The sequence below is a fragment of the Salvia miltiorrhiza genome, chromosome 3, assembly GCF_028751815.1.
Source record: "Salvia miltiorrhiza cultivar Shanhuang (shh) chromosome 3, IMPLAD_Smil_shh, whole genome shotgun sequence".
Taxonomy (NCBI): Eukaryota; Viridiplantae; Streptophyta; class Magnoliopsida; order Lamiales; family Lamiaceae; genus Salvia; species Salvia miltiorrhiza.
In genome coordinates, this window is record NC_080389.1 from 18,586,620 (window position 1) to 18,613,756 (window position 27,137).

General features: G+C 36.3%; 1 protein-coding gene and 1 long non-coding RNA gene across 2 annotated transcripts; one reads left to right on the forward strand and one right to left on the reverse strand.

The window, feature by feature from the left end:
• Positions 1 to 1,570: 1,570 nt before the first annotated feature.
• Positions 1,571 to 18,288, reverse strand: LOC131017981 (UDP-glycosyltransferase 83A1-like). Its single transcript, XM_057946746.1, has 2 exons — positions 17,737 to 18,288; positions 1,571 to 2,640 (listed from the first exon to the last, which is right to left on the reverse strand). Exons 1-2 carry the CDS (start codon positions 18,242 to 18,244, stop codon positions 1,730 to 1,732), a joined length of 1,419 nt encoding a protein of 472 aa, XP_057802729.1. The 5' UTR covers positions 18,245 to 18,288; the 3' UTR covers positions 1,571 to 1,729.
• On the forward strand, positions 9,575 to 10,191 carry LOC131017982 (uncharacterized). The gene is made up of 2 exons (XR_009099954.1): positions 9,575 to 9,688; positions 9,800 to 10,191. It is a non-coding gene; the product is annotated as an uncharacterized LOC131017982 (long non-coding RNA).
• Positions 18,289 to 27,137: the final 8,849 nt, after the last annotated feature.

Genomic DNA, 27,137 nt, shown 5'->3' on the forward strand with positions numbered 1-27,137 from the left:
AATAATATTAGATTAATGATGATTGATGAGTGAATTACTAATCAAATTAACATTCTTAAGTTATAATTATAATATTCTTAATAAGAATTTTGAATTCTTAAGTAATATCTTACATTAGTGATGAGTGATGAGTGATGAGTAAATCACTAATCAAATTAACATTCTTAAGTTATAATTCTAAGTTTCTTACTAAGAATCTTGAATTTTTAGTAATAATATTAGATTAGTGATGATTCACTAATCAAATTAACATTCTTAAGTTATAATTATAAGATTCTTACTAAGAATCTTGAATTCTTAGTAATAATCTTAGATTAGTGATGAGTCAATCACTAATGAAATTAACACTCTTAAGTTATAATTATAAGTTTCTTACTAAGAATCTTGAATTCTTAGTAATAATCTTATATTAGTAATAATCAATGTTTAAATTTTCAATTGTATTTCAATATATATTTAATTTTAATGTTTTAGTATTATAAGCTTTGACCAACTTATTAGATGATAAATGAACAAAAAAAAGGCTGAAAAAAAAAAAAAAAATTAGCGACAGCATTTGCCGTCGGTAATTAGCAGCGGTGGCACCGCCGTCGGTAATTTTGGCTGGACGACGGTGGTGCAATCGCCGGATGTCACCGGTGGTGGTGATTAGCGGCGGCCACATGCTGCCGGTAAATAGCGACGACAACTGTCATCGGTAAAAAATAAACATTACTAAATTAATTAATAATAAATATAAATAATACTCCCTCCGTCCATCAAAATTATGTAAAAATTACTATATTTGGCGTCCGCCAAGATTATGTCACTTTCCTTTTATGGCAATGGTCCCACCATCTTCTTTAATATTTTATCCTTACTAACACTCTTTATTTACAAAAAACTCACTCAAAACTCAATCTCAACCACACATCTCATAAAGTGGTGGGACCCTTTCTCCACTACATCAAAATCATCACTAATTTTATTAAATCTCGTGCCCAAGCAATTTTACATAATTTTGACGAACGGAGGGAGTATATATTTAAATTAGCGACGGAGCAACCGTCGCTAATTAACGGCGGCTGTTTTGCCGTAGGTAATGCGCCGGTAATAGGCAAAAGGCTGGTCGTTGTTTTTGCCGCCGCCGTGCCGTCAGTAATTGCCGGTGGCGGCACCGCCGTCGTTATTCACGCATTTTTTTATAGTGTTTAATAAAATGTGAGTGAAATTGTTAGTGGAGTAAGGGTCTCACTTTAATTATGAGTGGAGTTGTGTGGACCCTATTATTATAAATGAAAGTGACAAATTTATCGTGGTCGAACCAAAAAGGAAATTGTAGCAAATTTTTCGTGGAATATATATTTACAACAAAAATGAAATGGTACATGACCAAAGTATTGAGAGTCAGAGTGTTTTTTAGGGCAATAACTTAGGTTGATTTGGGAATTAAGACAATAACTTTCAGACTTATAAAAATAGGACACTAATTAATAAGTGTTGCACCTGCAGGACATTTCTCGGCCAATTATCAGGACTTTCCCGCACGGACCAAGCACATGACAACTTGCACGGAGAGGTTGATTATGTGGCAAGCACGTCATTTTTACGGCTCTAGATAGGATGTCATGTGCTTGGTCCGTATGGAAAAGTCCGAAAATTTGATAATTGGCCGAGAAATATCCTGCGGGTGTAACGTTTATTAATTAATGTCCTATTTTTACAAGTTCGAAAGTTATTGTCCTAATTTTCAAGATATAGTGCACTTTCTAAGATGATCGATAAATGTCATTAGATTTATATAAGATGATCGCCTTTCTCCAATGCTCTTGGCACACGTTTCCTTGAGTTTCAATGCGTTTTCCTTAAACCTGCTCTCACATAAAAGCATGTCGATTTTCTTCATGATTTCATATCTCGATCTAATCCTATTTTCATCACAATCAATTCTCAACCCAATCTCCCACTTATCACAAATGTAACTCTCGTTGTGGAATTGATCCGCAAAATAAGGCCAGCACAGATACGGGACGCCTTTACTAACACCTTCCAGAGTCGAGTTCCATCCACAGTGTGACACAAAACACGCAATAGCCGGATGAGACAGAACTTCATCCTGCGGTGCCCACTCAACAATCTTTCCAAACCCAACCACCCTCTCCAGAAACCCGTCGGGTAAAATAGCCTGCAACCCATTCGCAAGGTCCCGCCTAACGACCCACAGAAAATCCCGGCGTGAAAGCTCGAGCCCGAGAGCCAGTTCATGTAACTGTTGCTGAGAGTAAAATGATAAGCTGCCGAAAGAAACGTAAACTACCGATCCAGGCGGTTTAGTGTCCAACCAGATCAAGCAAGTTGCATCTTCTGAGTAAAAGTTGCCGAAATCGTAACGAGATTTCTCCATCGTCTTCGCTTCCTCGACTAAATGCAGCGGCCCGATGGGGAGAAAGCCTGGGTATAAGTCACAAGCTGCGGGTTCGAGTTCATAACAAGTATTGGATAGCAACCATTTAGCTTTATCCGCAGCTTTATATGATTGCACAGTATCGAAGATGATTTTTTGAATTTTCAGGTCGCTGGAAATGCTCCAAGGAAACTCATCTTTTCTCCAGCTTGGTATGTCGTCGGAGAGGCTGACCAGATCAATTTTCTCCAGTGATCCTGTAGTTGCACAAAATTCATTCAATGAAACTAATTAGGAGGTTATATCATGAGTTGCATTATTATAACTTTTAATCACAACGGTCAGCGCATGAGAATTGTCATTTTATTATTAATAACAATTGTATCATTTTACTAAAACCTCATACCTATGATGTGAAACATTAACCATTCTACTACTAGGTCAATACATGCACACAACAACAACTATCATGGTTTTTTGGATAACTGCAACATTAAATTTAAAGACCGTTATTTAAAAGAAATGCCGTTTTTCTCTAAGTTTATAGTCAGTGTTGAAAGTCTATTTCATATTTTCACTTTGTTGTTGCAATAGTTAAAAGATGCCAGCTCAGCAAGTTAGTTGCTGCCAACTCAACAAAGTTAGTTTAGTTGTTAATAGTTGTTAGTGTTTCGGTTAGGAGCACTAGCTCTTGTTTCTTATTTATATGCGCACCATTTGTAAACTGAAAGCAAGTTCAATAATATGAAGAAACCTTCAAAGCATCTTCAGTTCTTCAACTTTTTCTACTTTTCACATTGGTATCGATCGCCAGGTTTTGTGAAGATCTGTAGCTAACTTCTACAGATTTCAATTTGATCTATTCTAGATCCACTTCTCTCGATCAATTCTAAATCGCTTATCTTCCTCTACATCTTCGTTTTTTTTAGATCTTCTTATATCTGTATTCATGGATCCTCGATCTTCTGCGGCACACTTACCTTATTTTCCTACAATCATCAAACTTGATCGAAGCAACTACGCGTTTTGGCGTTCACAAGCAATTTCCACTATTCATGCTCATGGTTTCGATCACTTCATCTCCACCATCGCTGCGTCTCCACTATTCCTCAGATACTGCTCCATCTCCACATATCTCATTAGCCTCATCTTCCTCATGTTGGGAAAAGTGGTGAATAAATATTCAAGAGTGTCAAAATAAATGACACTTGCACAGCGGAACCAGGATAATTCTTTTCCCTCTTGCTGGATTACAAAATGGGATCCAAACCAAGAAAAATATTTGGTGCAAAATATAAGAAAATATGAGACAAGAATTTTTACGTGGAAAACCCAAATTGGGAAAAACCACGAGACCGTAGTCTAGAAATCTTCCACTATGTATATAGTAGGCTTACAAAATTCTCCCTACACAAAATAGGGGAAACACAAATCTCAAGTTTAATAACTTGGAAAACACAAGAGGACTGAGCTACTATTTTAAGTGAGATGAAAAATCCTATGATTTTTCCTCACAATTTTCTTCTCTCAAAATGCACTCACCAAACTCTCTCTTGTTTTGCCTCACACCTCTCGCACTTCTGCACTTCTTCCTTCTGCAGAACTCACCTCAATTTATAGAGAAATTTGGGCTGCAAATTTCTTCCCCTATAGCCACCTACTGCCGCAATTGTAGAATGGAACTCATAGGAGGAGGCTGCAAATCTTGCAATTTGCTGCATTGCCGAGGATTAAGGTGGGCTGCAGCTATTTTTTCTTGCTGCAAATCTTCAAATCTAATGTTGCAACTGTTGCAATAAATGCAACACTTCATCTGCACAACTAAAGTCAAAAAATGTTGGCTTTGTGGGGCCATTCCACATGAAGTGGAAATAGCTCAACAATTCTCCCCCTCCACGTCATGTGGAGATTCAACTAGACCTGCTTCACGTTTGCAGATTTCAAACTTATCTCGAGGTAAGGACTTGGTAAACATATCAGCACCATTCTCATCGGTGTGGACTTTCTCGAGCTGCATTAGTTTTCTTTCAAGTGCATCTCGAATCCAGTGATATCTCACATCAATATGTTTCGATCTCGAGTGAAAACTCGAATTCTTACTCAAGTGAATTGCGCTTTGACTATCGCAGTAAAGCACATACTTCTCTTGCTTCAAGCCCAACTCTTGTAGAAACTTCTTCAACCACAACACCTCTTTGCAAGCTTCTGTCACAGCAATGTACTCAGCTTCCGTTGTGGATAATGCCACGCATTTTTGAAGTTTCGATTGCCACGAGATAGCTCCCCCTGCAAGTCTCATCAAGTATCCAGATGTGGATTTCCTGGAATCTATGTCACCAGCCATGTCTGCATCCACATATCCTTCAAGTAGAATATGGTTATCACCAAACTTCAGACAAAGTTTAGAAGTACCTCTCAGATACCGAAATATCCATTTCACTGCTATTCAATGCTCTTTTCCTGGGTTTGCGAGAAATCGACTAACCACACCAACTGCGTGAGCGACGTCAGGTCTAGTGCATATCATAGCATACATTAGACTCCCCACCGCAGAAGCATATGGAATCTTTTGCAGTTCTTCCTTTTCTGACTCACTTGTCGGGCATTGTGCTGAGCTTAGCTTCATGTGACCCGCAAGTGGAGTGGCGACTGGCTTCGACTTGCTCATGCTAAATCTTTCAAGAACTTTCTCAATATATTGTTCTTGAGATAACCAGAGCTTCTTGCTCTTCCTATCCCTGAAGATCTTCATTCCAAGGATCTGCTTAGCTGCGCCTAAGTCTTTCATCGCAAAAGACTTGCTTAGCTCTTTCTTCAGCTTATCAATCTTGCTGGCATCATGGCCTACAATTAACATATCGTCAACGTAGACTGACAATATGATAAAATCACCTCCTGTGAACTTCTTGAAGAAAACACAGTGATCTGAGGTGGTCCTGTTGTAGCCATGGGTTGACATGAAGGACTCAAACTTCATGTACCATAGTCTGGGAGCTTGTTTCAGGCCGTACAAGCTCTTCTTCAACCTGCATACAAGGTTCTCTTTTCCTTTGACTTTGAAACCTTCAGGCTGGTCCATGTAGATTTCTTTGTCTAAATCTCCATGTAGAAATGCAGTCTTCACATCAAGTTGCTCGATCTCCAGGTCCAAACTGGCAGCAATCGCAAGCACCACTCTGATTGAAGACATCTTCACCACTGGTGAGAAAATCTCTTCAAAATCAACACCCTTTTTCTGACTGAATCCCTTCACAACCAATCTCGCCTTGTACCTTGGTTGTGAGCTATTCTCCTCAGCCTTTAATCTGTAGACCCACTTATTTTTCAGCGATCTCTTGCCGGCTAGCAACTTCACTAAGTCATAGGTGTGATTTTCAACTAAGGAGTTCATCTCCTCCTTCATGGCTTCTAACCACTTCTCCTTTTGGTCATGCGCCATGGCTTCTACAAAACTCTGTGGCTCTCCTCCATCAGTGAGCATTACATACTCATGTGGGCTATATCTGGTAGAAGGTTGTCTTTCTCTGGTAGACCTTCTGACTGGAGGGACATCATCTTGTACAGGTGGAGTCTGATCGTCACCTGCTTCATCATCAACCGGATCACCATGCTCCGATTGGGTATCTCCCCCGTAATTCTGGAGTGTCGGTGAAGGAACTGGATCTAAGTTGACAAGAACTTCTGAATTAGATTCAGGCTTTTCCTTTGCATCATCAGGAACTTGATCTTCAAGGAATACAACATCCCTGCTTCTGATGACTTTCCTGTTAACTGGGTCCCATAATCTATAACCAAACTCTTCATGAGCGTATCCCAAGAAGATACATGGTTTGGTTTTATCATCAAGCTTGGATCTCTCATCTTTTGGAATGTGAACAAAAGCCCTGCAGCCAAACACTCTCAAGTGTTTGTAACACACGTCTTTCCCGGACCAAACTCTATCTGGAATGTCACCACCCAGAGGAGTTGATGGAGAAAGGTTGATCAAGTCAACTGCGGTCCTCATAGCTTCACCCCAAAAGGATTTTGGCAGTTTGGAGTGCGACAGCATGCATTTGATTCTTTCACAAATTGTTCTGTTCATCCTTTCTGCCACGCCATTGTGTTGAGGGGTCTTTGGGACGCTTTTCTCAAGCTTGATACCATGGTTCCTGCAGTGTTGCTCAAACGGGCCTTGGTACTTACCGCCGTTGTCTGCACGAACACACTTTAGTTTCCTTCCTGTTTGTCTCTCGACTTTTGCTTGAAAATTCTTAAAGACCTCCAACGTTTGGTCTTTGGTTTTCAAAGCAAAACACCGGACTTTTCTCGAAAAATCGTCAATGAAAGTGACGAAATAAAGTGCACCACCAAGAGTTCTGTCTTTCATGTAGCACAAATCTGTATGCACCAAATCAAGAGGTTGAGCTCTTCTTGAGGGAGAGAAGCTCTTGAATGCAACTCTGTGTTGTTTTCCGGCCAAACAATCAACACAGGTTTCCAAGTACATTCCTTTTACCTCAGGGATGAGGCTTCTTCTAGCCAAGATCTCTAGACCTTTCTGGCTCAAATGCCCAAGCCTCTTATGCCATATCTCAATGGAGGAATTTTTGACGACTGCATTCACCTCTCCATTGGACAACGTTGCATGCATCATGTAGAGAGAATTTTGCTTTCTACCCTTTGCTGCAATTAGAGAGCCTTTGATTAGCTTCCACTTTCCTCCGCCGAAATGGTTGATGTAGCCATCATCGTCGAGCTTGCCAGTGGAAATAATATTGAGTCTGATATCAGGAACATGTCGGACATCTTTTAAGATAAGCTTACATCCAGTGTCAGTAAGCAGGACAATGTCTCCTATACCAGCAACTTCTGTCACACCATGATTGGCCATTCTGACTTTGCCAAAGCTGCCACCGGTGTAGGATGCAAACATATCACGATGTGGTGTAATGTGATATGATGCACCCGAATCAACGATCCAGTCTGTTTGTTGGCATGACGAACTCACAAGAGCATCATCACAAACTACGACAACATCGCCATCAGTTGCAACTGCTGCTGTGTCTTTCTCAGTTTTTTCATTATTTCCACGCGCTTGATCTCTTTTCTTCTTTCTGCAGTCTCTCTCATAGTGGTTTGGACCACCGCAATAATGGCATTTGAAGTCTTTCCTGGGTTTAGACTTCCCCCTGGATTTATCTCTCGAGTATTGAGAGCCTTTACTTTTACTTCTCCATCGATCTCCGTTTTCAGCAATCATCGCCTTTGTCTCAGAAGAACGTTCTTGATCTTTTCTTCTGGATTCTTCATTAAGAAGACAATCTTTGACCATCTGCAAGGTCAGTGCTCCACCTGGAGCCGAGTTGCTGATTGACACTACAAGAGTGTCCCAACTGTCCGGCAACGAACTGAGTAGCAATAAAGCTACGACTTCATCATCAAGAGAAATCTTCATGTTGGTGGATTGGTTGATAAGACCCTGATATGCATTTAGGTGCTCCGTCATGTTGGCACCCTCTGCATATCGCAAGCGAACGATTTTTCTGATGATGGAAGCTTTGTTTAAAGCGTTTTTCCTTTCAAACATAGCTTCCATTTTCTTCCAAAGAACGTCAGCTTTTTCCTCATTAGCAAAATGATGAAAAATACTGTGTTCAATGAAGCGCCGGACGTAACCAACTATTTTTCTGTGCATGATGAGCCATTCACCATAACTCATATCCTTTGGTTTGGCATCATCTCCATGTAAGGGCAAATAGAGATCCTTACAATAGAGAAGATCCAACATGCTTGGCTTCCAAATTGAGTAATTTGATCCGCTCAATTTGAACATACCACCAAGCGACGACGATTCCTCCATTTTTAATTCGCCTCAGAACCAAGGTGGCTCTGATACCACTTGTTGGGAAAAGTGGTGAATAAATATTCAAGAGTGTCAAAATAAATGACACTTGCACAGCGGAACCAGGATAATTCTTTTCCCTCTTGCTGGATTACAAAATGGGATCCAAACCAAGAAAAATATTTGGTGCAAAATATAAGAAAATATGAGACAAGAATTTTTACGTGGAAAACCCAAATTGGGAAAAACCACGAGACCGTAGTCTAGAAATCTTCCACTATGTATATAGTAGGCTTACAAAATTCTCCCTACACAAAATAGGGGAAACACAAATCTCAAGTTTAATAACTTGGAAAACACAAGAGGACTGAGCTACTATTTTAAGAGAGATGAAAAATCCTATGATTTTTTCTCACAATTTTCTTCTCTCAAAATGCACTCACCAAACTCTCTCTTGTTTTGCCTCACACCTCTCGCACTTCTGCACTTCTTCCTTCTGCAGAACTCACCTCAATTTATAGAGAAATTTGGGCTGCAAATTTCTTCCCCTATAGCCACCTACAGCCGCAATTGTAGAATGGAACTCATAGGAGGAGGCTGCAAATCTTGCAATTTGCTGCATTGCCGAGGATTAAGGTGGGCTGCAGCTATTTTTTCTTGCTGCAAATCTTCAAATCTAATGTTGCAACTGTTGCAATAAATGCAACACTTCATCTGCACAACTAAAGTCAAAAAATGTTGGCTTTGTGGGGCCATTCCACATGAAGTGGAAATAGCTCAACACCTCAGACACTACTCCATCTCCACCACCTCTTCAAAATGCCCACTCCATGATTACTCGTGCCAAATACGGGATTTTTAAACCCAAAAGTCACTTAGCTCAGGTATTTTATGTCTCTGTGAATAGTGAGCATGACTCTACAGATCTAGTTGTGCAGGATTTTGAGGCACATCTCAGTACTGCTTCTGGCTCTTTTGTGAAAGAGATGAATTATCTTCCTTCTTTGCCTCTAACTACTGAAGAGGCCTTAGCTCACCCTAACTGGCTCTATACTATGAATAAACAGATTGTTGCTCTTGGAATAAAAGGAACTTGGATACTCTTGCCACCAGACCCTAGATACAAGGTAATTAGAAATAAATGGGTATTTCGAGTCAAAACTCTAGCTAGTGGGGCTCTGGATCAGTTAAAAGCTAGGCTTGTAGCTTGAGGTTTTGAGCAAATTGCAGGTGCATGCGGACTATCTACAGACTTTCAGTCCAGTGGTTAAAGCCTCCACTATTCGGTTTATGTTCTCCCTTGCAGCTACAAAGGGCTGGTCAATCCAACAAGTAGATATCAATAATGTTTTTTTGAATGGAGACTTGGAGGATATCATATATATGCAACAACTGAAGGGGTTTGAAGACCCTCTTCATCCTACTTATGTCTATAAACTTCAGAATTCACTATATGGTCTAAAGCAGACTCCCAAAGCCTGGTATGATAAGCTCAGAGGTTATATCTATGAACTTGGCTTTAATTGCTCTACTTCAGATTTCTCTCTTTTCCACAAAAATGTTGACGGGATTCTAACTATGATCTTCTATAGTCTATGTAGAGATTGAAGTGGCTTCAATCTCTATGTCAGGAGATTGGCCAAACTGTTCCTACTCCTCACCAAGTGTACACCAATGCGGTTGCCTTGTCCGCAAATCCGGTCTTCCACTCACGTACCAAACATATTGAGGTCGACGTCCATTTTGTGCGTGAAAAAGTTATGGCAAAGGTCATAAAAGTTGGTAATGTTCCTACCTCCAATCAAATAGTTGATGTGTTCACTAAGTCTCTTCCTGAACACCGATTTTTTCTTTTGAGAAGCAAACTTCGGCTTCTTCAACCGGGATAAAAGTTTTTCTTAAAGGTGTGTTTACTTTGGTAGTAAAATTTTCATTTGAAAAGTATGGATAAGAAAATGTGAGATAATATATTTTTCTCTTTTTTTTATCATTTGTTTACTTTGTTAGAAATAGATGGATAAACAAATTGAAATGTTGGAAAATATTTTCACACCCTCCCAATAGGATAATATTATCCAACATTTGTGAGAAAATGAGTGAAAAGGGGCTGCCCGAATAAATTTTCTAGCCTGACCGGAGAAAATTATCCATCATAGAAAACATGTGAAAATGATGGAAAATATACTTTTTCTAACATTTTCTATCAAAGTAAACACACCCTAAAAGAACTTTTCTTGGCGGTATGTTGAAAGTCTATTTCATATTTTCACTTTGCTGTTGTAACAGTTAAAAGAAGGCAGCTCAACAAAGTTAGTTTAGTTGTTAATAGTTGTTAGAGTTTCAGGGGGGAGCAGTAGCTCTTGTTCCTTATTTATATGCGCACCATTTGTAAACAGAAATCAAGTTCAATCATATGAAGAAATCTCCAAACTCTCTCTGCATCTTTAGTTCTTAAACTTTTTCCACTTTTCACATTACTTCAATAGTCAGGGGTGGAGCTAATAATTTTTTTTTTTTTCGTAAAGGAGGTGTGTATAACACGATAGTTATGCGACTGCGAGAGAATAATAAATAAAAAATGAAGATTATCCAAATTTGATAAAAATAATATCTTTACATATATATATATATATATATATATATATATATATATATATAAATAGTTTCTTTTACAAAATTCTAAACTCTATCGTTATCAAAATTTAAATTGTTATGAACTAACATCTTAACTATCACGTCAGGGGCGGAGCCAGACTTTCGATTCAGGGGGGTCCAAATTTTTTTGTAAAAAAAAGTAAAAATTAAATTAAAAAATAAAAATTAAATTAAATTAAATTAAATTAAATTAAATTAAATTAAAAATAAATGATAATCAATAACACAATTGTAATATTATTTAAATTACAAAAAACACATTTTAACATATTTTCAAGCTCATATTCATGTTGCAATGTATTTTGCAATAAAAATACTAAATATTGAATATTATATATAGTGCAAATACATGATACAGTTTCTTTCTAATTTGGAGAAATTTTCAATTGAAATGGTACGAAAAGATGTCGTTTAGGCCTCACAAAAACGTCGTCGTCTTTACTAATCCACGTATGCTCTAATTCAACACTCTAGCAATAGAAAAATATTGGGGGGTGAAATTGCAAAACTTGAAAAAAATAGTGATTTAATTTGCCACACTCAAAAGACGTTAAAATTGCAAATTCTAAATAGTCCGTGGTTTTATTTTTCAAAATCCCATAAAACTTTGTAAGGCAAACTAACTTTTAATATCAAATTCAAAAAATAAATCTCTAAAATTAAATCCAAGCATGGTATGCATAGATTAATTATGTGTTTACTTATTCTAAACGTCTTAACTCTAAAACTTACATATAAATTACAGTATAAAATAACTCAACAAGATAATGATGCAGATAAAATTATATATATTTTTTATTTTTAATATAAAATTACGAAAATACCCTAGTATTTTTTAAAATTCCAGGGGGGCCCAGTGACCCCCCTGCCCCACCCCTAACTCCGCCCCTGATCACGTATTATGGTATAATTATTCAAAATTTAAAGGTATTACTCCCTCCGCTCGTCAAAATTATGTAAAAATTACTATATCGGGCGTCCGCCAAGATTATGTCACTTTCATTTTAAGGCAATGGTCTCACCATCCTTTTTAATATTTTATCCTTACTAACACTCTTTATTTACAAAAAACTCATCACAAATTCAATCTCAACCACACACCTCATAAAGGTGTGGGACCTTTTCTCCACTACATCAAAATCATCACCAATTTTATTAAATCTTGTGCCCAAACAGTTTTACATAATATTGGCGGACGGAGGGAATATTATTTATTTTTAAGTCAACCAACAGCTAGCGTGGACGTAGAGTAACATCATATATAGGTCTGTAGATCTTTTTGAAAAAATTAAACGAAGATAAATGTAATTTCTTACTTGATAGTACTCGACTCGTTAGTTTAAGAACAAGAAATATACCTAGCCACACAAACTTGAACACCAAGCAAGAAGCGCGAGACAGGTGAGGAAACGAGGGAAAGGTCGTAGGGCCCCATTCTTCGATATCCTCTTTTATAAATCTAAACAAAAAACATGTCTAGATCTTTTGAAAATTTAACTAAAAGACATTATCATTGGTGTAAATAAATCAAGTTGTTCGCAAAGTTATTCGAAATTTATATTTCTAAACGAAACATTTGAATTTATTTATTGAAGCTTGAATAATAAATAAATCAAATTTGAATTTGATAGTAGTACTCAACTCGTTAGTTTAAGAACAAACTTATCAAGTGATTTAGCCCGAAAATATAAATTATTACTTAGTACAATTTATATTTATATTACGTAAAGAAAAGAAAAACCTAGAGACCCTTGATAGCACAGAAAAGCAGACTAAGGGTCGAGCCTCATTAAAACCTTTCTAAAAAAAACCCGTGGGAAAAACATTAGAAAGGAATAAGAGTGCTCGTTTAAAACGAGGAAAGAAAGCGAAAATGAGTCTGCCCTCCGGCCTAACCATCGCTAGGGCTGTAAACGAGCCAAGCTACTCGTGAGCTATTCGACGTTCGACTCGATAAAAGCTCGTTCGATAATTTAATGAACAGCTCGTTTAGCTAAACAAGCCAAGCTTGAGCATGACGATGCTCGGCTCGTTAGCTCGTGAAGTGATTTATCTTAAAAACATAAGATTATTCATTAAATGTCTTACTATATTTTATAGTATATGTAGTAATATTTGGATTAAGTATCTAATTAACATCATTTATTTACAAGAAAATAGTAAATATATTATATTTTTGTGAATAAAATAACTTATATATTTGAAAATTAACTTATGTATTAGAAAAATAACAAAAATTTTAAATAAAAATTTAAATTTAAAAAGCTCGATTAGGCTCGGCACTGTATTCGACTCGATTAAAGCTCGATCAATAATTAATCAAACAGCTCGATTAGCTAAACGAGCCAAGCTTGAACAAGACACTATTCGGTTCGGCTCGGCTTGATTACACCCCTAACCATCGCCCTGAGGTAGCCCCTGCTTTCATCCCAAAAGACAAAAGAAGCAGATTCAATAGAAAAGAGAGCTAACATGTCAACGTGGACAAAACCCCCTCGATGCCAAATGAGAGCGACCGCAAGGCGGCCCCATTCGTGGAGCAACTAATGGAGCCCGACCCTCCAGATCCCAACCTTGAGCGCACCCACAGGCTGAAAAAGGACCCAAAGGAAGCTCCTATCCAAACTCCGAGAATTCCACCGATCCACCAAACCATCATCATACAAGCCAAGCGAAAGACGCGGGGGGAAATATAGAATATCTCGGCCCCTATAATTAAAAATAATTATTTTAAATCTCTAATTAACTCTATTTGTTATATGAAAATAAATTAATATATTATGTTAATTTTAGAAAGTTCGTTTAAGCTCAATTAAGCTTATGATTCTCCGAGTATTAATTATGATATTAAAGTTTGAGATTTGATGAGGGGTGAATTATGTGTTGATCCAGGATCACGCCACGTGGTTCATGTAAGCAAAATAGAATGTTAGAAAAGACTATACCAGGGTAGATCAGACCAGGGAAGATCAGATCAGAGAAGACAGACCAACGAGGACCGGACTAGAAAAGCAGATCCAGCTCTAGCCAGAGAAGTGGTCCCGAGTCAAGTTCTGGAGGAGGTTCCAGAGCTGACCTCAGAGACAATGATCCGACAAAGAATCTGACAGCTTTCTAAGGCGTATCTCCTTAGGTAGTTGGTGCGCGGAGCGCGTGTTTTAGCACGAAATGACTGTAATACCCTTCTTGTAAACTCTATAAATAACTCCATCCTATCATGTAATATGGACGATATTCACCACCTTCAAGAACATAAACGAGCTTCTCTCTCTCGTATACATAAATTCAGGTGAACCCAAAAGAAATCTCTCTATCCAAATACTTAGCTTAATTCTATATTTATCAAGAATCGATTTGATTCAGTAATAAATAAACCAAACTTGAGCATATTCTCAGGTCAAATTTCAAAAAATTAACAGTATATATTTTTTGATTAAAAAATATATTTAATTAAAATTTAAAATTTGGGTATAGTTCAAAAGAAAAATTATGGTTAGAGAGAAAAAATTGAAGAAAGATACACTTGAAAAAGTATATGATGAAAATAACAGACCATACGTAAATAATATTTGTTAACTAATTAGTATTACATAATATTATAAAAATATACGTTAAAATAGATGAATTTATTTTTGGAGAATTTATAAACTATTATGAGTTTATTTTATCAAATATTTAAAAGAAATATATAAACTTTTGAATAATTTATAAATTATTTTTAAAAAATTATCACCTCAATCAAACACCCTCTAAATATGTTAAAGGTAAATTGTTTTAAAGAGCTTATCACCTCATCCGAACACCCTCTAAGTGCTCGTTTGGTTCAAGTAGAGAAATAGAAAGGGAATGGAATCAAATAAAATAGTGGAATGGTAACAATAACTATTATTTTTATTGAGTTTTTGGTTTAACAATGGAAATGAATCATTAGTAAGAGATTCCCTTTCTTTTGTTTCTCCTCTATTTTGAGGGGTAACAAATTGAGTGATTGGGTTATCTCATTACCCAAACCAAACAATAAGTAATGGATTCAATTACTTGATTCCCTTTCCAACCTCTAAAAACACCCAACAAAACGTGGGCTAAGTCTGTTTGATAAATTCCGCACACCCTCAGCCGAACACCCTCTAAGCAAAAGTATAACTATGTGCTAGCCATTTTGTTGTAAGAAATTAAATAATTATATTTATCAAATTTACCTTTTCCAAGTTTCCAATCTCTCGCAACACACGCGTTCATTCACAAGTTACAATTTGAAACTGTGAATCGATGATTTATGGTTCGATGTGAAACCATATGTCTCTTCACAGTCTGATTTCAGTTCCGTTTTTTGAAATCGTAGAACCAGTAGTTCCGTTTGATTTGAACCGAAACTAAAATCGTGAACACCTCTAAACACACGTCCATTCACACATTGTACACTCACAAATTGAATACTCCAAATTTAATATTCTCATATATTTGGTATTAAATATATTTAATTTCCAACAAATGAAACAACCTCATACAAAATTTTAATATAATACTTCATTCGTCCATAATAAGTGTGGTGTAAGAAAATATTGGAAGATATGTATAAAGTGAAGAAAGAGTCTCACAAGTTGATTATCATCTAAAGTTTAAAAAAGAATTCACAATGAATTTTTTGTAAATATTATGTGTGAATGAGATAAAGTATAAGGATATGTGTCATAAAATGGAACGATCATATTGTGGACAAATAAAAATGACAAAAATAAAAAATAAAAAAAAATACTCCCTCCGTTCCAATATTGTTGGCCACATTTCCGTTTTGGTTTGTCCCACTATTGTTGGCCACTTTCTAAAAATGGCAAAATTTACTTTAATTAAGTCAACAATTGCTCACTAATTAAGTCAACAATTGTTGGCCACTTTCTATAAAGGCCAAAATTACTCACTAATTTTGGTGGGTCACACTCAATTAAAGCATAACACTCAATTTCTTAATCTCCGTGCCGAAAAGAATGTGGCCAACAATAGCGGGACGGAGGGAGTAACACTTATCATAAACGAACAAAAATGATAAAAATACCATATTTATCATGATCGGATGAGTAATATATATCTTGCCGAGGATGATTTGGATATGGGCCCGCCAAACCGTCTCATAAATGTTTTATTCTCATGAAATATAATGTTAATAATAGGGTTAATTACACTAAAAACCATGAACTTTGGGCCCATTTTCAAATTTTCCATGAACTTAAGGGCGTGAACAATTTTGCCATGATTTTGAATTACCCCCAATTTGAGTGCTGAAATTGGCACCATTTAAGTCATCTGAAAGCTGACAAGGCATCGGCGACGATGTGAAGAAACGACGTCGTCCGATACTCGTAATACTACGTCGTTTCTAGCCCCCGTCTTCTCCTCTCTGAACTCCGGCAAAGAGCCGTCCACCGAACCGCCCCTGCCCTCAGTTTTGCAGAGCCCTAGTTTCCCAAATCTCTCATTCCTTAATCTCGCCAGAGCGATGAAAGGCGGCGCGAGGTCGGGTGGTGGTGCCGCGCGAAAGGGGGCGCAAACCCTAGTGAGGTGTGAGGTCGGCGGCGCGAGATCTGGGGAAGAAGAAGATTTTTTGAGGGAGAAGAAGTCGACGGCAGCGATGGATGTTTGGGGAAGAAGAAGAACGGCGCGAGGTTTGTGGTGGACGGCGGCGGTGGAGGTATGAGGAGAAGAAGAATTTCTGGAATGATGCGAGGTCTGCTGTGGACGGCGGCGGTGGAGAATTCTGGATTGATGCGAGCCTAAAATTGAGGATGACGAAGAGTTCCAGAGCTGACTAAGCCTTGCCAGAGTGCAGAGCTGTCAGAGGCAGCTCTGCCGACTCAGCCCGACTCAGGTCTGCCCCGACTCTACGACTCTGCTCTACCGACTCTGCTCTGCTCTGCCGACCCCCCACTACGTGCCATATCAGCTCGGTATTATCACGTAGGCGACAGGTCAGCTTGGTATTACCACGTAAGCGACACGTCAGCTCGGAGCTTCACCGGAGCAAAAAAGCATGGAAAAATTGTTCAATTCCTTAAGTTCACGAAAAATTTGATAAAAAAAAGTTCATGAAAAATTTGAAAATAGACCCAAAGTTCATGGTTTTTGGCGTAATTAACCTTTAATAATACAAGTGAGGAGGTGGAGTTTCAACTTTCAGCCATTAGGCCCATTATACCCAGCAGTTTTTTTTTTTCTTTATCTTTTCATTCTTTTAGAAGATTATTAAAGTATCAATTATTTGTGCGATTTTTTATGCTAAAGTTCCTACAACCAAATTGAATTATAAGAAAATTATGATCTAAAATTATCGAACTGGAAATTTAGGAAAAGCAGCCCCTGTCGAAATTCGGTGTCCAACATCTTGTGTCAAAGTTGAATTAAAGTGACTGTAATTCAGATACATCTAGCTAATGTCGAACTGGGAGAATAATTATGGAAAAGAAAAAAAAATTAAGATTGTGTTTATTTTGATGAATAAATTTATCATTTTTTATCATGAAAAAATAAGGGATAACAAAAATTAATGCTTTTAAATATCTTCTTTCTTTTCCCATATTTTATACAAAAGAGAAGTTCACCATTTTTTCTTTTTTATTTTCACTTTAAGGATGTATAATATTATCCCTCCTCCATTTTTAGAAAAATAATACTATTATCTTTTCATTTTTGGAAGAATAATATTATCTCTCGTTCAAGTGAACATATAAAAGGAAAAATAGTGAACTTTTCTCTTTTGTATAAAGTATGAAGAAAAAAAAAACATTTAAAGGTCATAAATTTTTGTCATTTCTATTTTTTTTTCAGGATAAATTTATCCATTAAAATAAAGGCACCCTAACAGAAAAGTGATAGATCGTACCGTTTGTATCAAGATATCCTTGTTGAATGAGGTTCGGAATTTGAAGCAGTACGGCAAGGGACGCAAAGGAAGGGGGTGAAAAGCCTACAAATTCAGCCCCCTTCTTTTCTGCTATCTCCGAAATCCACCCAAACGAAAGATCAGCGATCACACAGCTGATTTTCTGGTTTGGATTCTCACCATTAATCCTCTCAATTAATTCTGGCAAGGTTTGCGGCATCGTCTTTGGAAGAGTTTGAAACAGCGTAAAGGGGCTGTTTGGATCGTCCGTCGGCGTTAGCCCGTCGGGGACTGTCGTCATCACTATGTTGGCGTCGGAATCATCATCTTCTTCTTCAGCAGCAGATTCAGAAAGTATTTTGTGATGTATAGATTGGGCGTTAACAAAGGTGACCTTAATGCCGTGTTTGGCTATTTGGCGGCAGAGGCTCATGAGCGGCTTCACGTGGCCTTGGGCAGGGAGCGGAACCGCCAATACATGAGGTTTGTTGTCGGAAACTGTCGCCATGGAATTAGCTTGCTTGATGATTGATTCAACTGATAAAAAGAGCTATTTATGAAATTCAACTCTACACGTACGTGACGTGTATTAGTCAATTGGGCTATTGCTATTTGCTATAGCGCCGCCAAGCATTTATAGCTAACGACTAATTTTGTGCAAATAACACTACTCTATTTTTAACATTACTCTAGCACCTTCTCATCTATGCCTATAAGGCTATAAATTAACCATAAAAACCATCAAAACACAAATATTTTGTAACAACCCGAAAAAGTTATTTTCAAAATTATTAAGAATCATAAACTTGTGAATTTTATTTAAATTAATTCCGAACAATTTTAAAGTAGAACTTATAGCTAATTTTTAAAGATGTATATTATAAAATCTCATGCATCAAAACTGATATGTATTCCATTTTAGATTGTCCCCTTATACTTGTTTCATAAATAACAAAAAATAACACTTGAAAAGTGTAGGCTCTATCACTTTTAATTATTTTACACTTTTTCCTTAAATCGCATGTCCAAAAGTTGTATGTCATTTATAGTAGGACGGAATAAAACCTGAGTTTTTTACCTCCAAATTTTTTCTCTACTCTCAATTTTTCCCTCCAGATTTACTCTTTTTTTTTCTATTTTAATTCTTTTCAAAAAAATCATTAACTACGATTCAAGGAAAAATATTCAATATGGTACGAAAAGATCTTCGATGTACAAATTATAAATAAATAAAATTGAAATGAATAAGTTATGATTATTTAAAGTATCAAAATTAATTTTTGTTCGCTCTTATTTATCTCTAATGTTGAACATCATGCTCTTTTTTCATTTTGTTTTCGCTTGTTGGTGAAAAAGTTAAATAGATGTCATTTTGTTTCCTTCTAAAAAAAGTTACATAGTTGCTTAATTATAATTATTTTAAAAATTCAAATATTTTTAAATTATAGTAATAGTTTTTAGGGTTAAATACAAAATACAACCTCAAGGTTGTCACCCTTGGAGTAAAAATAACTCTATGGCAATGTTTGTCGCGTTTAACACCACATGATCTTGATTAGTATGCAAATTAGTCTATCTAAGTGACCATTCTAATATATATATATTCTGATATGGCCTCTTCCTCGTCATCATCCCCACCGTATTCTTCAATGTCATCTACCATTTTCCTTTCATCTGTCATCTACAATTCAATGTCTGTTGCCATCTGATCCTCCCCATCTTACGCGTCTTCCTAGCTTAATGTTTTCTGCCCTTTCATCTGTTGCTCTATCCCCCAATTCACTCACTATTTTAGTTGGCAATAAAACTTGAGTAAAATATAACAAATAATTCAATTTCTCCCAACCAAGAGCATCTAGAAACTGTATTATTCTTTTATAATAAACCTCATCAGTGATAAAAATAAATAAAAATAAAATAAATCCTCTGAAACATCCTTATCAGGATCTTAAATGTAGATGCCCTTTCACATTTAGGAACCCTAGTTCATTAAAATGTTTCAATACACGCTCATAAGACATTTCTGCTATAGAAGTACACACTTTATATATGAATATCAAAACCATCTAATATCCAATTCTCATCCTTTTCTCAATAACCATCGAAATGAAATATATAAACTCTTTAATACCACTCATGTTGTGACAATAAAAAGTGAACAAATCAACCCAGTATCAACGGATATCGTACACTTACTTTCTAAAATATTACACTTTCGAAAAATTTGAAAATTACACTTACCAACGTGATTGGATGGAAATTGTATAATAAAGAAAAATCATTCGAAGTATTTCAATCATACACTTACTTTCTAAAATATTCTATTCAAACTTTTTTTTTTATCCTAATCTAAACTAAATATATTACTTCCTCTATACCAACTTTTAGTATCCATCTTTTCTTTTTTGACCGTTCCACATTTTGATATCCATTTTTATTTTTAGTAAAATTAGGTTGGACTCTTGCTCCACTTTAATTATTTTAACACTCACATAAAAGGTGAGACCCTTATTATACTCACAACACATCCAATCACGTTTATTATATGGATATTAAAAGTTGGGACGGAGAGAGTATTTTCTAGTAGTAAGTCCATCGCGTGCGATGCACATGTCAATATATATTTTACATCTTTTTAAAATTTTAAATTATCTAAAATAACGAAAATATCATTGATTAATTAATAACAAAAAAACAATAATTTCAATTCATTTAAATTATTTAGATATTATTTTATTTGATCTAATATATTGCACAAATATATATTTAAAATTTAAAAATATATGTCATCTATATATTGATGCAGTCTCAAAATCTGCTCTTGTATGATGAGACTCAACTTTAAATAATTACCTGCGTCGATTGGGAAATTAACATCCAGGGGTGAGTCATACATGGTTGGAAACTAAATACAAAACTGTATGTAGAGCACCTTTCAAAAAAAAATGTTGCATGTAGAGAAGATATCTGAACCAAGAAAGAAATGTGCACACCTTATGTTTATGAAACATGATGACCAATATTTTAAAGTTTGCCTGAACTAAATGATAGTACTACAAATTATTTAAATTTAACACCATGTTAAAAGTAATGAGTTATCCTAAAGTTTACAATGACATTATGCATCACTCGTAAGCAAAGCTAGAGTCTATGAAAAAAATTAGAAAAGAAAATGAAACAATTTAAATGAGGAGGAAACAAATTAAAAATAAAATTGTCATACACAGACGAACATTAGTTCATTTGATTTCGCCTTCAGTCCAAACTCATACAAAAAAAAAAACGCAAAGAAAATAAATAATGTGACACCACACTACCACAGATCTACAAACAAAAGATTGAAAAGAAGACAAAATCAAAATTGTCGTTGAGTCACTAAAGAATAAATAAAGACACGAATATGTGAATAAAAGTTAGCAAGTTCACAAAAGTTAAAATAAATATAAAAAGCTAAATTACTAATACATATGCTATGAATATCTTAAAATTCAACCATATGAAGCAACTACAAAATAAAATCAAAAAATAAAACAGTCATGTAAGTAATGAAACTACCATTTTATTTTTCAGAATTTTGATGAAGAAATATTTTTATAAAAAAAGTAAATACGCGCGATCAAATTATATCTATGTGCAACTAAACTACTAGCAATTCTCTAAGATTGAGATATGAAGCTTGAAGCCCACCATTAGAATCATGTGATGTGAAGTCATCTCCATAAATTGATTTTCGTTTAAACGTGTGTAAATGACATTAAAAATATATTTAGAGTGGATTTTTAAAATGGCCACTTTCATATTGTAAAGATAAAAAATGTCCACTAAAATAAAAAACTTAAAAAATGTCCACTGTTACCAAAATACCCTTCACATTAAAAATTAAAAAAATATCCACTTTACATCACCCCTTTAAAAAATCCCGCAATTCACAACCAGTGTGAATTCACAACCAAAATTTTTTGGTTGTGAATTGAGAATTCACAACCAGTCGAATTCACAATCAGAATTTTTTGTTTGTAAATTCACAACTAGTCGAATTCACAACCAAAATTTAATTCACAACCAGTCGAATTCACAACCAAAATTTAATTCACAACTAGAATTTTTTGGTTGTGAATTCACAACAAACAAATTCACAACCAAAATTTAATTCACAACCAGATTTATGTTGGTTGTGAATTCACAATCAGTCGAATTCACAACCTGAATTTAATTCACAACTAGAATTTATTTTGGTTGTGAATTTGGGGTTTTTAAAGTTTGAATTCACAATTAAAACTATAATTTATTTTGGTTGTGAATTCAAGTTTTAGTTGTGAATTCATAGATCTCGTTGTGAATTCAAGAATATTAAGTTGTGAATTCATAGATTTGAGCGTCAATTCAAGAATATTATGTTGTGAATTCATAAATTTGGTTATGAATTAAGAACATTAATCAATTATCCAAAATATGTTTCTTTTTCAATCGATCAAATCACTTTAATAAAATCCACAAATCAACACTAAAAAAAATATTACTCATTTTATTTTTTACAATAATTATAAGTTTTCATTTCAAATATTTCAAATACCGAATTCTGCATCAAGTATTTCCACCGCAATTTGTGAACAAAAGCTTCTGGGCACCACTTCATTCAAATAAATGGACTCATTTTGGCCTTACATAAGAATCAATATACCTGTCAAATTGGCCTTGAAAATAGAGAATCCAATAGAGTCATGACAATTTCTATAAATTGGCCTTTAACTATATCATGCATAACAGACTGCCATTCTAATCTGTAAAAATTCTTGAGCTCGGGATAACAATCTTCGAAAATAACAATTTCTGGAAGAAAAGTTAAGAACAATCAAACAAGACTCCAACCGAGAGTCGGCGCGGCGGAGCCGCCTCCGGAAGCAGAAGCACATGGAGGAGCTGATGGCGCAGGTGGCCGAGCTCCGCCGCCAGAACCACCAGATATCCTCACCAGCCTCTGCGCCACCACGCAGCACCACGTCGCCGTCGAATCCGAGAACGCCGCTTCAGATCTAGGGTTTCCGCAGCAAAACCCCCTAGCTCCGCCGCCAGAACCACCAGATCCTCACCAGCCTCCGCGCCCCCCACCGCCGTCCGACGCCATCCTCTATTGCCCGCGCCAGATCTGCCGTGGCGAGTTGAATTGGAATTCAGGGGTGGGGCAAGTCAGCAGTGGCGGAGCAACGCTGCCGCGTGCGCGGCTCCCTCCGTCTCAGAACAGCAGTGTAGTGGTGGTGGTGGGCGGCAACTGTGGAGCGGCAGCGAGGACGAGAAGGAGAGGAAGAGGGAGAGAGAGAGAGAGAGAGAGAGAGAGAGAGAGAGAGTGACGTGAAGGTGAAGAGAGAGAGGAGAGAAAGAGAGAAATGAGTGGCCATTTTTTAAAATTTTAAAGTAAGGGGTATTTCTGTCTTTTCAATCAAAAAATGGACAGTTTTTATTATTTTTATCTTAGTGGACAATTTTTATCTTTACAATATGAAAGTGGATAGTTTTATATATTAACTCATATATTTATATATATAGTTAGAATTTTGTACCGTGTGATGGAGAAGAAGTCTTTGTGCTCCACCGCACCAACGCTTCCTTTGTTAATGGTAGAAAGTTAAAAAAGGGATAAAAGAACAAAACAATTTTAAGAATGACAAAAATCTAAATGTTGGAGAAGAAATTTTGTCTCTTAATGTTGGAGAATCGATGACACACTTGCCGAAAATATCAGCCGTCGTGGATTTCAACTGATAGCATTTCTGATTTAAAAAATATATATATATATATATATATATATATATATATATATATATATATATATATATATATATATCTTGTATAAATTGAAAGAAACAGAAATAATGTTATATACCTAAATAAAAGAAAAAGAAGACTTTTTTTGGATTAATTAAAAGAAATCTTATGTTGGAGAATTTGTATTATTTGCTCCGCCGCATAGAGGCAAACCAGAATCTTCAATCTCCAACCGATTTGTATTAAATTTGAATATTTTAAATTGCGGAATTTAAAAATGGTAAAAAGAAAGAGACAAATCTACGTACTCCCTCCGTCCACAAAGTATTGCCTTATTTACTGTTTGGCACAGATTTTAAGAAAGCTGATAAAGTGGTTGTGAGTGAAATATAAGAGTAGTTGATTAAAGTGTTAAAGTTGTTGTGTGGTGGGTTCACTAGTAATAAAGTGTAATAAATATAGAATATAAAAATGAAATAAATTGTTGTAAGGTGGGTCCATTAGTAGCAATTGATAGTAAATAAATGAAAGAAAAAATGGTGTAGTGGTACAAAAAGCAGAGTAGGGCATTACTTTGTGGACAAAGAAAAATGGGCAAGTAGGACAATATTTCGTGGACGGAGGGAGTATAATATAAAAGACCAGTTCAACGGTCATATTTTCCCGACAATTTTTAACAGTTATTTTTTCAAAGTTTTAGCTATATTTGAAAAATCATGTATGAAGTAAAAATTCAATTTTTTTTTCTCATAGATTTCGAATCAACAATAATGCAGTTTTTTATCCAAAATCAAACAACATTTGAAAACACACAAATTACATAAACATGAATTTCAGCAATAATCCAGCAACTACACCAAGAAATTTATCTTAAATAAGAAATTTTCAAAATCTTGATTTTTTTTTCTTCTTAATTGAGGAGAAGATGAACTTTTGAATAAAAATTAACTTCGATCTACTTAAACACTACATAAAGAACATTTCTTGAATCTTTTTAGATAGAGGATAACTATTTTGAAAGAACTTGAATAATAACTCCGTTGAAAGAAAAAGAGAAGAAGAAGAAGAAATGGTGTTATATTTCAGACGCCACTATAATTGTTATTTCGACGCATTCACTCCAGTGATTTAGGGCTATCGAAGCATTCAACTTTACATAATTCTGGAAATACAATTTCACCGGTATTATTTATGAGAATTAAGAAGAAGAGGATGAAGCTATTTTGCAGAAGAAGAAGAAAAATAAAAAGACGACGCAGTAGAAAAAAGAAAAAGAAAGACGCATGAAGAACAGAAAAGAAGAAGATGAAGAAACTCAGGCGGCACAAATGATGAAATAAAATAGGGGTTTACTATTTCTCTTTCATAGTACTTGTATTTGTATGTTTTTTTAAGGGAAAAATACACATCTAGCCAAACTCACATAGTTAAAGACTTATATAGCCACAAGATTTAAAGTAGGACTTTAGTAACCAAAAGCCAATTAAATGACCAAATAGCCCTTCGTCTATAAATCATGCTTAATTAATACACGCATACAGAAATGTCAGGCCCAACATGCTTCCGTAACACTTCAAAATAATTCTAAATATAAATCAACATTATACCTTTCGCAGAATGGTCACCTTCAGGAGTCAGTTCTCGTTGCATTTTACGGACCTTCCGCCCTCTAGGCTCTTCGTCCAACCACGCACTCGCAAGAGATGGTTGCAACCTTCCTCCTTCACTGTGTTCCGACGTCGAATACTATTGTTGATAAATGAAAGAAAATATTTTTACTAAACCGAAAAGTTGGGCGAAAACAAAGCGTTTAATGAGGAATTATAAAATACTTAATTTATTTCATAATAATCTCCCTAAGGGAGGAGACTAACTTGTTTTAGCTACTCATTAGTAGCTAAACACTTGTATACATAAAATAAAAAAAAAACTAAAACTAAAAACTGAAAACTTTGAAAACAGAAATTTAAAATACAAAGATAAATTCTAGAGAGAGTGTGTTGTGTGAGATCGTTGTGATTTTCGATGATCTCTTCCTCTCCAGAGCTTGCCCTTTTATAGAGGTTTGATGCCCTCTATAATTGCTTGGTAGTTAGCCTTGGATACCTTTCTTTGTGGCCAGCTAACTTGGATTGTGACTTCCACCTTCTTTTGTCGGCCATAATTGCCGACACTAGTTAGTGCCTTCACATGGAGCTGAACCCTCCTTTTATCTTTTATGATAATTGTTGGTATGGCCCAGCTATTTTTCTTCCACTCAGCTTTGTCTTCCGCTTTTGGTGAGTGGAGCTCCTGTAGGTTTACCCACTTTCGTCTTTTCTGTTAGTGAGTAATTAGTCTTCATCCACCCACTTTTGTCGTTTTTCTTTTTGTGGGTGGTCCTCTTGTCTTGAGTCACATGACACCCTTTTCTTTTTCGGGCATCTTACTTTTTTGGTGCCCGCGGTGCTCGTCCACATGGAGTCATGTGCTCCTCATATTCGTCGAATCGGAACTTCTTTTTGTTAGGCTTTGGAAAGAATCATTTTCCGAACTCCGGTTCCTTCTGCGTGGGACACTCCGCGCAGATGTGATCTACCCAATGGCCTAAATGAGCCATGTTGCAGAACTTGTGCCGGGTTTCTTTGCTTCCCACCACCTTGTTGTGCCAGAGAGTCTGCCTTTTTTCTTCGAAGGCTTTCTCCGCGAAGCTCGTGGTTTTTCCTATCATAGTATTTAACAGGAATGATCCAAGTCCTGCGTTATGAGAGAACTTGAATTGGTACTTTACTTTGTCCATCTCCGTGAGACAGACCCATAGTCCCTATTAGAGGTGGCCAAAAAAACCGGAACCGGGAACCGAAACCGGGAACCGGACCGAAACCGGCGGTTTCGGAACCGGAACCGTTAGAGACGGTTCCGAACCGGAACCGAAACCGGCTCAAACCGGTTCGGTTACGGTTCCATTTTCTGGAACCGCCGGTTCCCGGTTCCAAACCGGAACCGGAACCGTGGAACCGGCCCGGAACCGCCAGAACCGCCAGAACCGCCAGACCTCGATTTGCGTGCGCTTTTGGCTGAAAATTAAAGTGTGAGATGGGCTGGCAGCATAGTGAATTGATTGGCATGCTTTGCAGAGCTTTGTCTGACTGCCATAGGAGCGTATGTTCCCATTTTTCAAATTTCAAATTCAAACAACAAATTCACCTCAAATTCACCTCAAATTCATCTCAAATTCACCTCAAATTCACCTCAACATCTTCCTATAAATACACCCCTAATTCTCTTCATTTTTCCTCACACCAACTATCATATCCTCATTATTTCTCTGCAATTCTCTCTACAAAAACTCTCTCTATATTACTTTGTTACTCTCTAAATTAGTCTCTGCACTCTCTTTCTCTCTATATTACTTTCTCTATATTACTCTCTTTCTCTCCACAAATACTCTCTCTCTGCACTACTCTCTCTACTACTCTTCTTCCTTCTTTCATCTCACTACAAAAATGGCTGCTTTCGGCTCTGGTCGTAGTGGTGGCAAGGGAAAAACTCCCGTTGACTACACTGCTACCATTGGAAATAAACCCCGTGCCCCTCGACGCCAACGTGGGGTTGTTATTCGAGATCTCGACGAAGCAACCTATATTGGGAGTGAGAAT